Source organism: Spermophilus citellus (genome assembly GCF_964194105.1).
Source record: "Spermophilus citellus genome assembly, chromosome: 15".
In the NCBI taxonomy this organism is placed as follows: domain Eukaryota; kingdom Metazoa; phylum Chordata; class Mammalia; order Rodentia; family Sciuridae; genus Spermophilus; species Spermophilus citellus.
Genome location: NC_138195.1, coordinates 33,021,991 through 33,040,448, shown reverse-complemented (window position 1 = coordinate 33,040,448; position 18,458 = coordinate 33,021,991). Strand labels below are relative to the sequence as shown.

The 18,458-nt window shown below is 34.9% G+C and overlaps 1 protein-coding gene and 1 long non-coding RNA gene across 3 annotated transcripts; both read right to left on the bottom strand.

Annotated features, from left to right (window-relative positions):
* Window positions 1-370: 370 nt before the first annotated feature.
* CISD1 (CDGSH iron sulfur domain 1) lies at window positions 371-18,176 on the bottom strand. 2 transcript variants are annotated; one of them, XM_081266903.1, is made up of 4 exons: window positions 18,017-18,168; window positions 11,379-11,543; window positions 10,291-10,496; window positions 371-1,063 (listed from the first exon to the last, which is right to left on the bottom strand). In XM_081266903.1, the coding sequence occupies exons 2-4, from the start codon at window positions 11,383-11,385 to the stop codon at window positions 974-976; spliced, it is 303 nt and encodes a 100-aa protein (XP_081123029.1). In that variant the 5' UTR covers window positions 11,386-11,543; window positions 18,017-18,168; the 3' UTR covers window positions 371-973. The 2 variants fall into 2 exon arrangements, with proteins under 2 accessions (XP_081123029.1, XP_081123028.1); XM_081266902.1 differs by lacking the exon at window positions 11,379-11,543 and having other exon boundaries at window positions 18,017-18,176.
* LOC308633809 lies at window positions 15,528-18,010 on the bottom strand. Its single transcript, XR_014018871.1, has 2 exons — window positions 17,838-18,010; window positions 15,528-17,535 (listed from the first exon to the last, which is right to left on the bottom strand). It is a non-coding gene; the product is annotated as an uncharacterized lncRNA (long non-coding RNA).
* Window positions 18,177-18,458: the final 282 nt, after the last annotated feature.

Below are 18,458 nucleotides of genomic sequence, written 5' to 3'. Positions count from 1 at the left end.
ATAAAGATCATACAATTTAAGAGGATAAATTTCTTTTTTCTTTCCCAAGTAGTATCTTTACTACTATAAACCATGTGTTTGATTATCCAGAGTGAGGAATAAAAAATTTTCCCACACCTTTGATCTAGTCTTGTGACTACTATTTCCGTCACAGATGTTTGGCTTTGTGATTAAGAGACTTGAAATGTGTGCTTCAGTTTCTTCCATGTCCTTAGTTCCAGTGCTTGCCACTCCTTGGCCTAGAATTCTGGAGCATTACATTTTAAGACATTCTTCATGACTACTTTTAACCTATTTTCACTGTGATCTAAATTCCTACTATTTGTTCTTTTAATGGATCAATTAAATATCCATAAAGATAAACACAAAGGAAGCTGCTGCCCCTTTATTACTGACCTGGTCAACTTATAATTGAGTAGAGTGACATTCATAGTTCATTTTGATTGAAAACGCTGAAAACACAGAAGCTGTATTTTCTTAGTGTTATTACCACTGTCAAGAAGAAAATCAAGGTTATAACAGGTTTTTCTTAAGACTATACTACAAAATTAATGTAGCTTAATCACACCCTGTTCACTTTCTGGGTCAAATAAGCAATATGAAAAGGCGATAAAATTTTCTTTGAAACTTCCAAGTACAATCTGCATATACATGATTTTCAGAATAATTTAATACACCAACTTCAAGATACAACTATAGTCTACTACCATTATTTTAAATTTAAAGAAACGGATCCTTACAAGACCAAAATAACCCACAGGCCATAAGGTTGGTTTTCCTTTTTTGTTTAAACAAATGTGCACCACGATGTTTCAACAAGTAAGGCAAATGCCATGAATGTGAAAGGTGAGGTTTGCAATATACCACACATCTAGAACCCAGGGGAGGTAAATTAGACAGAAGTGGTAGTCATTCTAATTAAATAATCAGGTAACATCATGACAAGTTGGTCTGCAGCATCAAAACTGTCCGTTTAACTTTCTTTTTTCTTGACAATCAGAGGTCCCACGTTGTCTCCAGTCTCTTCGTTATGTTTTGTGTGAGAACCATCACAGAATGGAAACTAGAAGAGAAAGAGAGAATGTGAAACATCTAATCCCCAAACAGTATATAGTGCTTGGCAGAACTGGAGTGATGTTTAATTCACACATCAGAACTTAAAAGATTATTTTTGAAACTTTAAATAGGCTTTCTTAAATACACATACTGAGTAGGAGGAAGAAATCCCTTGGGGATAAGACACATCAGGAGTTGAATTTCACTGATATTTGATTATAGATGCTGCAAACCTATTTCAGTCTATATACTAGTTATGTTTCCAGTGAACTATGTCCATTGCCTATTTGTAAGGATGCTGGGTTCAAACCTAGAGCCTTGTGCATGCTAGGCAACCAGTGAGCTATACCCCTAGCACTATTAGTAAGATTTTATTTATTTAAAATTAACTTGTATGCTATCTCTACTGACCATCTTTGCAGTAATCTTTCCCCCAAGTTTTTGCTTAGTTTTTCATACCTTTAATCTCTTTACTTTCATACCACTATGCTACTATTTCCCTTTTACCATTGTTCATAGAGGCATCTACAGTTGTGATGACTATATATAAATTCTCAGTTTCTATTTTTGTCCATGATTTTACATTTTAGTTGTAACTGGTCTTTTTGGTATCTAGTGGGAGGAAAGGAACAAAATGAAATCTTTTAAAAAAAATATTTATTTTTTAGTTTAGTTGAACACAATACCTTTATTTATTTTTATGTGATGCTGAGGATCGAACCCAGCACCTTGCATGTGCTAGGTGAGCGCTCTGCCGCTGAGCCAACCCCAGTCCCAAAACTAAATTTTTAATAGTACTTCCCAGAGTATTCCAAAGAAGCTGAATCCTGCAAGTTATTCTGATTTAGTTTCCTTTTGTTTAAAACACATATATAGCTCTTGAGTCATAGCATATTTTTTTATTTTGAAGAAGTCATTTTTGGGCTGGGGATGTGGCTCAAGCGGTAGCGCGCTCGCCTGGCATGCGTGTGGCCCGGGTTCGATCCTCAGCACCACATACCAACGAAGATGTTGTGTCCGCCGAGAACTAAAAAATAAAAATATTGAAAACTCTCTCTCTCTCTCTCCTCTCTCTTAAAAAAGAAGAAGTCATTTTGTAAAAAAACATTATTATTAACCTAGAATTTCCAAAATTGCCTGGATTATGGGCATTTTTAACTTTGATATCCATCATCACAGAATTATGTAGAGCATATTTTGCAAAATGCTGTTTAGGAGCCTGTTGCTTCAATATTACTAGAGGCTGTCACTTTTCAAATTGTTATACCTTTATTCATAATTTTATCAAAATAAAATCATATAAAAATAAGTTCTAGTATTTGATAGGGTGAGTTTTCCTTCATTATTCTTCTTTGCTAACTTTATTATGTTTTATTTATTCTTCTAGATAGCTTGAGAATTTTTTTGCCTTATTTCTCTTGTAGTTTTCATTTTCAATTCCCATGCACATTCTTCTAAGATTATTTCTGTTGTTATTTTATATGTCTTTATATCATTTCCAAATATAGTTCTAGTTAGATATATTCTCATATCTGAATATTCTTGCTGTATATCATTTGTTTTTTGCAACCATATCCTTTCTATTGTTAAAAGATAAAAATAAGAATTCAATAACATTTCTGGTGACTCCTCAGGATTTTATACTTAGGAGGTCCACTTATCAGTAAATTCTTTCTTTCCTTTTATATTTGTACATTTTATTTCTATTTAACATCAAACCGTGAGAGCTAGCATTTATTTTTCTTGATATTTTGAACTATACTCTAGAATCTGGCAGCTTCATGGTTTAATAGAAGGTATACTGTGTCATTCAAGTTTATTCAGAAGAGTAATGTAACAGTGCCTTGCCCTTCAAATAACAATCACCTCATTACTTAAATGAACAAAGTATAATTTCTGACACTTGAAACCTGACTATGATGACACATAATCTCAAACTATGATACTCCAAAGCCTCAATTCTAAGATTAAAATAATATTTGACTCATGTTATAGAAATCCCATCTTAATTTAACTATTGGTACATAATTAAAACAGGCAATAAATTAATTAAAAATTATAGGAAAATTCAAGATATGAGCATATCTTAAATTTCTAGACATAAGTCTATCTTGGTGTAGATGGCAGTGCAAATGTAATGTATGAAAAGACTATATATTTCTTTTTTTAGATCACTAGGATATGGCATATGTTCATAATAAAAATAAGTCCTTGTAACAAAAACATGAACCCAAGATTTCAGTTTTTTTCTTGGAATAGATGAGGAAAGAGGCTATAAAGAGCAAACTAAAATGTATCCCATATCAGAGGTCAGCATTTCAAAGTGACATGTTTGATAAACAAACAGATACTTTTATAGTAAGAATAAAAGTTTAAGTTGTAAAAGACTTCATTTTTATAAATAGCACACACAAAGCATTTTAGTACAGTTTTATTTACATGGATTATAAAATATTTCTGAAAATGAAACATTTCTAAATAAAAAGCCTCAACTAACTTATTGAAATGGCACACTTAATTTTTGTTTTTATCTCTTCAAAAACTAACTTTTTTTCTCATATTACTTCTCCAGAAACAAGAATCAAGAATAGGAAGAGTGATTTATAAAGAAATATACAAAGAAAATCTTGTTTTCTCTTGAGGTACCGAGATCAAAAACAGGGCCTTATGTTTGCTAGGCACAGAGATGCATCAGCAGCTCCAAAAAAAAAAAAAAAAAAAAGTTATAAAATATTAAGAAAGTCAACATTTAAAGTTTGAATATTCTTTTTTCTAATAATCTATTTCTGCCTAAAAACTGAAATTGGCCTGTTTCTTCATGTTCAAACAAAAAATAAACATTTCTTTAAAAAGTAGCAAGAAGGGCTGGGTGCAATAGCACACACCTGTGGTCCCAGCAGCTCAAAAGGCTGAGGCAGGAGAATTGAAAGTTCAAGGCCAGCCTTGTCAATTCAGGGAGACACCTTGTCAAAAGAAAATAAAAAGGACTGGGGTATAGTACCAGTGGTGAAGTACCCCTGGGTTTGAATATCCTAGCCAAAGGGTGGGGGGAAAAAGGAGTAATAAATCCTCGCTACTTGTTAATAAACTTTAATAGATTTATAGTATATGACGCTTTTATATCTTTAAAATGTAAACTTGGGCCTGGCAGTGGTGGCTCATGCCTGTAATCCCAGCTACTTAGGAGGGTGAGACAGGAGGAGTACAAGTTTGAGGCTGGGCCGAGCAACTTAGCAAACCCTGACTCAAAATAAAAAGCAAAAAAGCAAAAAACTGTGGACGGAGCACAGATGTAAAGTGCCTTTGGGTTCAATCCTTAGTACCAAAAGAAATGTAAACTAGGTATTAAAATTAATTTTGTTCAGCAACACTTTTTTTTTTTTTCCAGTGTTGGGGATGGAACCCAGGGCCTCACACATGCCAGGCAAGAGCTCTACTACTGAGCTAAATCCATAGTACACCACTGCACTTGGCTACAAAAATGCATGAAAATCGATTTCAGTTCATAATCTTCCATTTTCTCTCCTGTCCTCCCTTTCCTCTCCCATTCTCCTTCATCTACCCTACTAGATTCACTTTTGTTCTTCTATTAATTTATATTTGATTGATTCTTTATGTTATCCTATACAGATGCCTTTTAAAAAATATTTTATTAGTTGTTTGTGGACCTTTATTTTTATGTGGTGCTGAGAATTGAACCCAGTGCCTCACACATGTTAGGCAAATGTCCTGCCACTGAGCCACAACCCCAGCCCTACAGATGCCTTTTAATGGTACTTTCTCTTATCACTTGACTCCAAAATTTACTGTACTAAATCAGAACATGCCCCATTCAGTGCAGATTTCTAATTTTAAGTTGATGAAAAGACTAAAAACTTTTTTTCAATAGAGAACTAAAATGGGTAATTTCAAAATAGGATCATTAATTTCTTAATACAATATACATGGTAATAAAATATACTTAAATTAATCCAGAATTCTCAATATAGTATAAGTGAATGAATGTTACTTGGCATTCAAATTCAAAAGGCAAATTATATAAAAATATTGATGTATTTCAGGGAGTACCTTGCTTGATATTTCTATGCAAGAGAAAGAAAATGTGTAGTGAATATATATATGCTTTCAAACATATCTTCTTAAAAAGTTTTTGTATTAAATAGCAATGTAATAAAAACAAATTTTGAAATTTGTTCAAAATTTAAACTTCTGAAATTAAAAATTCTGAATTATGTTTAACTGTCAAGTAAAGAACTTAAACAAAAAACTCAAAGAGTATTTTAATTCAGTTGACATACTGCCAAATTTCTTGTAAGATGCCAGTATTTCTTTATTATCAAAACCCGGAGAAAGTTTGTTAATCAAATTGCCTCAATTTCCTGGGTGTACATAAAATAAATTCTCTACTATTAACCCAATATGAAAACTATAAATCTTTAAAACTGGGAAAAAGAGTGTGAGAAAAGGTTAGAATGAAAGAATAAGCACAAAAATATCAAAGATCCTTGCTCTTTCCTTGGAAAGACAGTAACACTCTCAGGGTCTTCATAAAAAACACAAGGCGCAAGATTTGTTTTTTTAATGACCCCTACATCTTGTGTCTTTTTTTTTTTTTTTTTAAAGAGAGAGAGAGAGAGAATTTATTAACATCTATTTTTTAGTTTTTGGCGGACACAACATCTTTGTTGGTATGTGGTGCTAAGGATCGAACCCGGGCCGCACGCATGCCAGGCGAGCGCGCTACCGCTTGAGCCACATCCCCAGCCCCTCTTGTGTCTTTTTCAAGAAGTTTCAAAATAGAAATAAATGCTCTTCTCTGTGTCTTCTATCTGAAACACTTAAAAAAAAAAAAAAAAGAAACTATCATATTATCTTCCTCTTCCAAACTTTATTTATTATTATTATTATTTTTTTGTGTGTGGTGCTGGGGATTCAATCTAGGACCTTGCACCTACTATACAAGAACTCTACCACTAAGCTATACCCCAGTCCTAAACTTTGTACTTTTAATGGGAGTTTTGATGCTATGTTCCCAGGAAGTTACTTGGGGTCATTTTGGCTCATTACCATTACCTGAACTGAGAAATATGATTACTTTGGTTGAGAAAAAAAGTTAAAAGTAATGAGATCTTTGACACTACATTAGAGAACAATATGACATTTTTAACTCATTTTATGTCCTTAATTTAATAAAACACAAGATAGTGGATATAATATTAAAATACATATAGAGAAATTAAGATTTTACAAGACCATAAATCCAAAATTGGGTTTTCAAGAGATCTGACATTGGGAATATTGCTTCTGTGAAAAAATGGACTCAGTATAATACAACCTATTACCAAACCATTAATAGGATGGAAGCTTTCTCTCTTTCATTCATACACATACACCTTCACCAAAACAGAAGCCTGCTGTCACCACTATCACCACTACCTACAAAATTAAGGACTCAAACTCCCCAGGTTATAAATGACAGAAAATAATTCTACACACCACTTGATGTGGGGGATGGAGGATGACAGAAATTTAGCAAGACTGTGGTGCACACTCTTCCCTCTCATGACAACTTCTTTCATTTTCTTTTTGAAAGTGAGACCATCTCTTCTTTTATAAGACAGAGTTTCATATCTATCCTGTCACTCTCTTTTCCTTTCACCCCTTTTCAAGACACCACTATCCCAAATAGTACCTTTCCCTAAAGTTACTTTAATCTTTTCTGTACTGGCTCATTTCATTTTTACTTAAAATATGGATAGCCCTTTTGTAAAATACTATAAAATAGGCCAGTTTCTGAAACAGCAGACAGCATATCAAGTCTGGAAAGAGAGAAGGAATGGAGTATGTTAAACAGTGTGATTACTGTGCATCAGTAAGAGATCTGATTCAATTAGGTATGGGTGATTGCATCTTAAGAATATCTGTATCACACGATATTTTGATTGGTAAAAAGGAGCATAGATTTTGTTATTTATAAATACAACTGGTTTGAATGAGGGAAAAATGAATATAATTCAATACAACCATTTCAACAAAGGTGTTGATTTTAAGTCTTATGTTAGTCAGCCAGTAAATGTGTCACTTGGCAGCTGTGTGATAACCTTTGGAACCTGAGAAATGTGGGGAGTTTCCAAAGGTGTCTGAAGAGTAAGAACATTCATTACCTTGAATATATATTCAAAATGAATCCTTAATTGAGTCATGCAGGAATAACAAGTACCCAAGACTCAAGTGAAAATTCATAACTGGCAAATCCTACATGCAAAGAGGATTACTGAATGCCCATAGACTCCCTCTTCTAACCCTCTGGGAACTCTATAAAATGAAAGAATAATAGTGGAATGTTTTGTTGAATTATAAAGTCTAATAAACATTTAAACCACTAGCTTGTGTCCATTCGTGATCCTTCTTGTCATAAAAATTGAGATCCTAGTTGAAGAAAATCCATATTTACTTTATTGGACACTTTTACCTCTGGGAAAACCCAATCAACCCAATCAAAGGAAAACTCTCCTTATCTCAAAGTGATGCTTTATTAAAGTTCCCTCAAGCAGTTACCTTATTTTTCTTTCCTTCACTATTTATATTTACTGTAATTTTGACATATACTCAGACTTACAGCATTTCTTTATTAGTAACTCACATTTTAACCTACTTGGACACAGTGTTTAATCATTCTGTTGAAATGACACCAAAGGTCAAATGCCTACTTGCTTAATCCAACTGTTCTACTACAATAGTTTATTCACCTGACTGTTTTTGTTTTTGTATAGGCAGATGTTCACTAATAATCTTTGAGAACTTTCCATTTCCACTTTAAAGCCACAACATTTTTAGTTTTATTGTAATCCCTCTGGCCTATTTCACCTCCTCAATTGACTCTTGTTCCTCTTTCCAAAATGCAAAAAATTCTCTAAGATTTCATACTTAGCTTTTGATTTTTATCAGTATCAAGGATCAGTTACATTCTTACACTTGACTCATCAGTTTTGCTGATTTCTATCTCCAACCCTGATGTCTCAGCTGTACTCCCACATTTTAGATCATCTGCTGTACATTTCCATTCAACTGTCACCTCAAATCCACTCTTTGAAATTGAACTTGTTATTGCTGTTCTGGAAAATTGTTTTTTTTTTCCTGAATTCCTTATTTTTGCTAATGACAATCTTTCTAATCTCCACCCTTGGTTCCTTTAGTTTTGCTCCCCCAATCATCCATACACAAGTCACTAAATTTGGCTGATATTTCCCTCAAAATGTTTAACTGTTTGTTTTTCCCCCCACAGCTAGCACTCTGGTGTAAGTATCATAACTTTATGTCTGAAATCCCTGCTGAAAACTATGTACCCTACCACTTCTGCATGCCTGGAAGGACAAATTCCTTACACTGTCACTCAGGATTCTCCTCAATTTAGGTTTATTCCCTGGGGGAAAGAGGAGCTTGTGCAAGGACCAGACTAGGGTTTTCACCCTATACACCTTTCCTCATATAAGCCTTTTATTGAAGATTTTGAAAATGGGTTCCTAATACTTGCAGCATATTCATATACCAGCTATCTTTTCAGGGGCAATTTAATTCCCAAACATAAATTATTATGCTTTCCCAGAAAATTTTAGTCCATAGTGTAAGCTCTTTCTTTTCTCTTATTTAAAACATTTGTATTGCATTTATTATACTCTTCCAAGAAAACTACTGTTTTACTATATATATATGTACATATATATATAGTAAGCAGTAAATGAACTTATATTTAAGATCATTAACTGAAGATCTATTGCAACACCAACAGAAATTTTGTAATTTTGAAATACATTACTTTTCATATTTTAATGAACAAAAAGAGAATGGGACCTACTATAGACAGGTTTGTTTAAAAACAACAAACCAAGTTTAGTCTATTGAATACTATTAAGAGATTATTTTCTAGCAACCCCACAAGTACTTACTAGGAAGCCTATTCTAAATATACAATGTTATTCTTAAGGTACAATTTGTTGTAATGGGTCTGTTAATTTTTGGTTCATATTCCATATATTCATCAATTTCTGAACACAGTAACAAAATCTAGCTCTGTATCACTGGATTGTACATAGATCAGTTTGGGAGAAATAGATTCGAGAAAGATACTTTTTAGAACCAAGCTCACAGTTTCTTCCACATTTAAAAAAAATTTTTTTTAGTTGTCAATGGACTTTATTTATACGCAGTGCTGAGAATCAAACCTAGTGCCTCATACATCCTAGGCAAGCACTCTAGCACTGGGCCACAATTCCAGTCCTCTTCCACATTTTTGATAATATGATTCATTAAAATGGTTCTTCACTGTGGGAAGGATCACCAACATGAAAGTACGTTAATTTTAATTTTTTTTTTCAGAACTTGGTTAAACCCATAGCTCTGTGCATACTAGGCAAGAACTCTAATATTGAGCTATACTCCCACCCCAGAAACATCAAGTTTTTTTTTTTTTTTAAATCTTTTACTATTATTTTTGGTGAAGCAAATTTTACTTGAATGCTAATAATGGTAGCACATACGATGTTTTCACTGTATTTCTAATAATATACCAGAAATTCTGAAGTCATTCAAGAAAAAGATGAACCCAGGAGAGGATTCTATTGTCTGGCTCACTAGCTGCCATCATATCTAAACCTGAAAAGGTACCGTAGGTGACATTTCCACAAGAAATCTAAAATACAATTCTCATAAAATAAATAAGATTTTTAAAGAATCTTGTATTGTTAGATTTTTAATTAAAGGAGTTAACAGCTGATAGAAGGTTTAGGATGCCAATAAGATAGGGTAATTTTCAAGTTTCTTTTGAAATTTCTGAAAACTTGTCCTAGTATCCAGAGCTGTAATCTTAAAAAAAAAAAAAAAAAGAAAAAAAAAAAGTATTTCTTTTGTTTCTTGTTGTACTCAAGCTGCACACTCCCATTTCCTGGGATAGAGGAAACTAAGATCCACTTGGGGAGGAAATCCTAAGAGTAAATTAAAGAGATTTTTCTCTTTTATTTGGTCAAGAATATGGTTGCATTCACCTGAACTCAATTGAGGGTATGGTAGTTATATATATGTTAGTAGTAAATATATGGAAAACAGAAGAACAGGATGCAATTAAAAAAAAAAAAAAAGAAAAAAGGTGTCTTCACAGTCTGGTAATACAAGTTTGACAGAGTAGATTAAAAAGAAATGTTACATTAATAACAGCTTTGTATGACCCATTATCCTTACCTTTTTGGACCTCCAGCAACGGCAGAACACAGCTTTATCTCCCAAATCCTCCATGTCAAAAGCATGTACTATCTTGGGATTGTCTTTCTGGATGTGAAGATTTACCATTGCTTTATTGCTATGATCTTTGACATAGAATCTCTTGTAAGCTAAGTAACCAATTGCAGCCGTCCCAGCAGCAATGGTAACTGCTGCAATCCATTCAACTGGGGCAGGGAAGAAAAAGAGGAATAATTACCCAAACCAAAATACACACTAAAAATCATTCACAAATGTTTAGGAAATTCAGTTTTTGAATATTAAGGAGTGCAACAATCAAAGATTTTCAATGTTACCAAAATGACCAGAACATGCTGGTGTAATAGTGAGGGCTGGGGAAAGTCCCAACAAAGGTCTAAGGCAGTTATATATTTTCTATTGAGTGATGAAAGTGAAATTAAGATAGAAGAGGGAAACAAAGGTTATTTTCCCTTCTTTAAGACAGAGAAGCAAAAACAAGGCTTAATCTTTCTCAAAGTGTTCATAAACAGATTTTTAAATAATTTGAGCCTGCAGGTATACACTGCTTAAAAGAAAACACAAAACCTGCAAAGTAAAATTTTAGATTACAAACAACAACAACAACAACAACAACAAAAAAAAAACAGGAGGAGATTATGTTAGCAAAATGACTCATTAGTGTTCATTTAAATAGCTAGTTCCTTAGTGATTTTAAAATGATTTTATTTATCAAAACTTAATTCTAATTACACACAGAATCAGCATTCAAATAAAAAAACACGAAAAGAACACAAAACAAAACCACTCCTAAAGCTAAACATTCAAAGGAATATATCTTGCAGAATTCTAAGTTTCAAAGTCATTCAGAAGTCTGTTTTTCAAAGTTTCAAAGTGCTTTCTCATTAAAATAAAAATCAGTACAAATTTCACATAAAATGTGATTAATATAATTATAGTCTCATTTAACAAATTCAAATTTCTATTAACCACAAGTGGATGATTATCTGAATTCCCCACAAACTCCATTTTTAATTTAATGATATTATTCTTCTTTCTAATTATAATAGTAATAAATGTGTTTGACTAACAGGCCATTTACTTATTCTCTTTGCGTAGCTCTTCAAGGAATTCTTAGAAACCCAAATGCTTAATGACTACCCCAGCTCCAGGCAGTGATGGAGAGAAGAAAGTTCTGCATAATCTGGTTAGTCTCAGCCTCAGATGAGAGTTGTCTATTCTCAGCATGGAGTGGGCTGCAGGATGATGTTGAACAGGGGTCAGGAAAAACACAGTGCACTGCTTCCCAGCACTTCCTGAGTCACATCTTCACAGTGTTTGAAATAAGTTCCCAGACTATCAAATAAAGCCCTAGGGAGATTAAGTACAAAAAACACATTCCAAGGCCAAATAAAAACACATAAGGAGTTAGTAACCATATGGCTTATTTGCATTACTGTGGTCAAATTTCCTATTTCACTAATGTGATCAGTCACCATACCTAACATTGTCTCACCTGTAATTGTAGCTCAATCTTAACTCTAAACTGGAAAGGAAATATATCATTTCCATACTTAATTCCTTTTATCTTGGACTTCCAGTTTACTTAATAATTTTGTCTGTAGCAAATTTTTCTAATTAATAATTTTGTTTTTAACCAATGTTTCTAATTACCATGTTCTATGGATTTTATTTTCAACTTCAGTATTTTTTTGTTTTTTGTAATACTGGGGATCGAACCTTCAGCCTCTTGTATGCTAGGCAAGTGCTCTACTACTGAGCTACATCCCTAGCCCAGTATTCTTTCCAAAGTAATTTAGATTGTTTTCTTTTCCACAACACTTCCATTCTTTCATTGCTATAACCCCCTAAGATAAACATTAACTGACATTTTGTCCTTCCCAGGTGCCGCATGACTGAGAAAACCAGTCTCTTGACAGTGTTAAACCTTTGGCCTCATCAGAAGTTGTTTTAAAGTACACTCTTCCTGTAGATTTCTCTTGAAATTTTAGTGCTGTTTCATGGTATTATCCTGTGGTATTTCCAAGCAGGGCTGCAACTTTGCTGTGATTTCTACCTTGATCTGTGATTTTTCTTTTTGATGCATTATTTACTATGGAACTTTCTTGAAAAAATATTCTCTGTTAGGAGCTACGTCTACTACTTAGCTAATGGAAAGACACTCTGAATAGCTAAAGTATCTATTTAAAAATGGACTAAAACATTGCTATGCACAGGATATCCTCAGTAATGTTTGCTGAATGTTGTCTTTAGTACAAACTTAAAATTTGAGGTCAATATTCCAGAAGACTAAATAACACAACTCACTAAAAGTGAATCTTATATTTTACTGTTTTACGTGAATTGGGAAGTGCTTTCTGACATATCTGTTTTTTTTTTTTTTTAAAGAGAGAGTGAGAGAGGAGAGAGAGTGAGAGAGAGAGAGAGAATTTTTAATATTTATTTTTTAGTTCTCGGGGGACACAACATCTTTGTTGGTATGTGGTGCTGAGGATCGAACCCGGGCCGCACGCATGCCAGGCGAGCGCGCTACCGCTTGAGCCACATCCCCAGCCCCACATATCTGTTTTAATGGTGCTTACATATTGCAAAAAATCCTGAGTTGGCTAGTTATTAGCTTAATGATACTAAAAAAAAAATCCTATAGGAACTTCAACATCAAACTCACAACAGGTCAAAAGAATCTCTCCTAGCTGTTAGAACATTCTTTTCTCATATTACCAACTGAATTCATTTAGTGACTTAAAAAAAAACTTCTTTTAACCTCCCCTGGATTTTGTGATGGTAAAATAAATGACAGAATAACTGGCATAGAAAAGAGGCAATACTGCAAGTATCATTTAAATAAATGAGTGCTGAGTGGCTGCCCCATGGGGAAATCAAAACATACTCTCTGACGCTACCCCCATCATGGGTCACTTATGCTGTGAGCAATTATCACAGTACCATGTGTGTTAGAAAAATAGCTTTGTATTTGCTCCAAATAAGTATTTTAGAATCACGGAGCTAGATAATATCTTAAGAATTTCCCTTTTTTTCTCTCCCCAAATTCTATTTCCTTTTTTTCTCTTCCCAAATTCTAATTCTCTAATCTCATTGGGGACAAATGTAAGAGTTCCCAGAAGTAACAAAAGAGTTGCTATTTTATCATTTCATTACTGTGGCCTGAATCAGTCTCTTCTGGCAAAAAAGTGAATTTCACTGACTAGGGAAAAGAAGTGGAAAAAAAAGCTAGACAGAGATAAACAAAAATGATGGTAGATTTAAAAATCAACAACTAGGGGAGAGAAAAAACTGAAAACTTGAGTAAACAAATAACAAAACCCAGTGACATTTAGTACTCGATAGGTATATGCCTATTAAGAATAGTCATGCTGCCTATAATACCAGCAACTCCAGAGGTGGAAGCAGGAAGATCACAAGTTCAAGGTCAGCCTGAGCCATTTAGAGAAACCCTGCTCAAAATAAAATACACAAAGGACTGGGAATGTAGCTCTGTGGTAGAATGTTCCTGGGTTCAAGTCCTAGTATAAGCAGAGGTGGGGGAAGAATAACCTCAGAGGCAAAAAGGGACTTTACCAAGACTCAATACTTAAAAATATTTTGTCAGCTGGCATCTTTCAGACTCTGGGTTAGAACTGGGTAGCTCCAAATCTTCAGCATTTCATTTTTTCCCCCTTTTTCTGGCTTATCTTCATTTTGCTTTTTCTGTAGATATTTCTCATGGTGCAGTTATTCCTATAGTTAGATTGAACCCACTCTACCCAATTCTGATTAATAAATTATCTTCCATTAAAGAACATAAACATTTCTAAACTCCCCCTTTCTTCCCTTGGACTATTATATAATCTCTAGACTTCTCTCAAAATTATTCAGAGATGGAGAAAACACGGACTTGACCCCGAATCCCATACCCTTATTTACAACCGATTCCTCAGATTTTCTTTATCATGAGGATTATTTTTTTCTTTAAGTTGGAAATCTCACCCTTCTTCTTTTCTTTCAGCCCCTTTTCTGCCTCAAACTGCCTTCTCCTACCCACTGTCAACTGCCACAGAATCAGAACATTCTTTTCTATCAGGAGAGGGGGAAGGGAGCTGTGTTGAAACCCAGTCTTCCCTGAGATTTTGCACAGACTGGAGGTGGTGCCTGGTAATGTTTTCTTCTCAAGGCTTGGTGTACTGGTGGAGTTCAATGTGAGTTGAGTAGAAGTAATGGACTAATTTGAATTTGCAATTTCATCTGTCCGGCCTTCACTGTCTTATCACTCCTATGCCAAATGTCTTACCCTTATACCAAATGACTTATCTTTGCCTTTCTCTTAACCTACTGTAGTAAAGTGTGGAATTTACTTCTTCAGATAAAAAAACAAAAAAATAAAATTAAAAAAAACCCCAACAAACAAGAAACCCTTTAGTATGGAATATTTCAGACACACATAGAGACCATGCAGGATAAAGAAAAATTCATTTACCCTCATCAAGTTCCAATAATTATCAACAGATGACCAATCTTGTTTTGCCCATAGCTCCAAATCCCACCCTCTCATTATTTATTTGTTGTTTATAACCCATCGGAGCTACAGCTTTATCCTCAGTATGATTTACATATCCTTTCTCAGAAAAAAAGAATTCCTTAAAGCATTGCTTTCAATGAATTAATGAATTTACTCAATCAATTTGGTGAAGTTAAATGAGGTGGGAAATTATGAATTAGTTTCAATAAAATATATAAGGATACAAAAGTCAGACAAGATTTACATAAGGTTTGGGTTATATGCATTCTAATGATTAGGGTTTGGGATGGATAATGAAGGGGAAGGTGAACAGATAAATCTCTATTTTGTAACTTGGGGGTAAAGCCACTTGTGAGTATAAATGGTTTAAAGGAAAGGCTGGTTAAAGAAGCCCTTTTAAAATACTTAGTTCAATTGTTTTTTGCTTTTGTTTTTTCTTTCTAAAGATGAAGGCAAATTAGGCTGAAGAGAAGAAAACCATTATGAGGGGCTAAAGATTTAAAAGTGACAAGTATCAGTGAGGAGGCAAGAATTAAGGCATCTGGAAGATATGGGAAGAGAATGGCCTCAAGAATTATATTTTTCTTGTCAACAGAAGCAAAGGGGTTAAGGATGAGAATAGATTCAATGTCTCCTGGAGATATTAAATAGCCCAGTCAGTTCTGGAAGGTCCATTTAGAAGGCACAGGGAAGAATCCTAAGAGATTAGGAAATCAGGCAGGAAATGCCACTTAGTGCTAAAAACTATAATGAATTAATGGTCTCATCAACCAAATTGACAAGAAGACCCATCACATGGGCAAAGATCTTTGACAGGATTTCAATTGCGATCACTCATTCTCATTGCCTACTTCCAGTCCTGGCCTGATCCATTTACTCTTATTTATAACCCACTCATTACTTTTTCTTTTTCCCTGAATATAAAGAATTCAGAATGTATATACATATACTTTTACTTTTTATTCAACATATAAGTTATCATTGTCACATACTATGTTCTAAGCCTTTTATAATTATGAATTCACTTAATTGAGAACAGGTATGATCATCTTCCCCTAAATTAAAAGATCAAATTGATCTTCAAATCTATAGAAGCTAATAGGTTTGTTTTGAAAATTGAGTAGAGGGCTGGTATACTTGAGGCTCTGATTCCTAGTACCTTGGAAAAAAAAAAAGAGAGAAGAGAGAGGAGAGAGGAGAAAGAGGAGAAAGAGAGGAGAGAGAGGGAGAGAGAGAAGAAACAAACTTTAATGGGGTGTAGGGATGTTTATTCTTCCAAACCAAATTCTTTTCTGTTTCTACTTTGCCAGCCACTATATTTGAGAAGGAAGGTACTGGCAGAGAGATTTACAAAGTCTCTGGGCCTCTCCCTATGGCCCCCACAACAACCTTTATGCTTATCAGTGAAATAAAAAGTAGTGACTCCACATAATGAAGTTGTGTACTTAAAGTTTTAATTAACAATCAGCTTCACCAAGTGATTTTGTATCCTTTACTCAATGATAAACTAATGGAAAACTCATCCCTGAACTCCCTTATGTAAAGGCTTAAAAAACAAAAACAAAACACTTGTCTTGCTTACAGGAAAAATTAACCTGTACATAGTGATAAGAAGTCCTAGGGATTCCACAATATGCTACCTAAATGAAGTTCAATGTGGTCATGGTTATTCAGGAGGCCTGGGCAGGAAGATGAAAAGTTTGACTAGCCTGGACAATTTAGAGAGACCTATCTCAAAATAAAAACAGATAAAGGGCTTGGGATGTAGATCACTTGCCTACCATGCATGAGGCCCTGGATTCAATCCCTAATACCACAACAAACAAGCCCCTGAAATAGAGTTAAATAGATTTCAATGCCTATTTACACAAAATGATCCCATATTTTAAACAAAAACACATTTTGGAATCTTTTGGCCCAAGTGCAGTCTTTTTTCTATAAAATTAAAAATATTGGTAGCATAAGTCACATGAGCATTTTATTTTATCCAAAGTCTTATTCTTGACAAAAGTTTTTATAAAAACCAAAACCATAGATATAACTCGATATTTTAAATGTACAAGATGCCTCCAGATGATGGTCCTTTCAAATAATTTTTGCAAATAATCACCTTTTTAGTATTATTAACTTAGAAATGTCATTGATTTTTTTCCCCTATCTTCCAAGTAAATTTTGTCAACAGAAGAACTCCCCAACTTATGGACTATCTCTCTTTAATACAAAATTAGGGTTCAAGTTAGTAGGGGCTTATTACAGAACCTGGTACTACAAATGCTCAGAATTTATTGAATGAATCAATTGTACCAATTTTAATTACTTCTGGACAAGCTCTTTACCTTTACTGGATACATTTACAGGTAGCCAAACTTTACATTTTATACCAGGACAGAGAGATCACATATATCATGTAGTATGAGGAGGGTGTTATATTAACAAATATAGTATTAATATTGTTATAAAGTGAACTTCACACTAGGCAAATTTTATAAATAATTCTCTTAACTTTAATTGGACTTTCTGCAAAGTATTGTTTCCAAACGTTAGGTACTAGTACAGAGAAGGATGACTGTGGAAGCTGAAGGAAGGATCAAGGAACTTGGTTTTTAATCCTCTCTCTTGGACTACAGCCACCGAACGCCAGATGAAAGGGGCATAATAAAAAACTGGGAAACCAGAAGACCTTGGATTGGGTTTCTTCACCTTAAAAAAATCTGCAAAATTAAGATGTGATTAGTCATGCACGGCTTCAGGACTGCAGGAAATTAACTTTCTGGCTCCATGTCGATTTCAACGTGAGAAGGAGAACATGTTTGTTTTACCGCTCACTTTTCCTTTTTCTAGGCCCAGCGACTTAAGGACACAAAAGCAATTTGGGGGAAAACAAGAAAAGCCAGCAGCGAGATCACTAAGTGTTAGGGTTTGACTAGTTGAGGGAAACAAGTATCAGAGCTGCATAGACTACTGCATGGCCCCGCGCTACTTATGCCTAGTGACCATCCATCCACACCCTGACCTCGCTCCTTTCGCTGGTCCAGTCCAGAGCCCGCAGCCGGGCGGAGCGCATGTCCTTCTGCATCTCAAGGTTAAAGGACCTGCAGGCGTGTAGGACAGCGATAACAAACCACAAGAGCTGCGGGCGCTGCAACCGGTGCGCAGGCCGCCAGCCTCACCCGCTCCCAGGCCCCACTTCACCTCGTATGCTGGATTGGGAGGTCAGACCCATGGCTCTGTCGCTCGCAAGGTGTCTGCGCAGGACGCGGATCACAAACGGGCTCACACAGACCGCCGGAGTCAGAGCACAAGAAGCGTCCTAAGGGCACGACTGGGGTTGCTACGGCGCAGGCGCCGACAGGCTGGAAGCACGTGTTTGTGTTCGCCTGGGGTTGATACTGAGCATGCGTGGACCTGTGTCCCGGGCCCTAAGGAAGTCTGGAATCCGGATTTTAACAGCTGCAGGAGGCGGGAGGAGGAAGATTTAGAGAGGCAGCCACTGAGTCTGCGCAATTCTAAAGGGCGGGGCCCTGGGAATAGGAAATCCAGGTCAGATTTTACATTTCTTCCAGGTGTGTGGGTTTCTGGTGGCGGGTGCAGGTTCTTGCAAGACAGTTCCCTTAACCAGATAACTAAGATATTA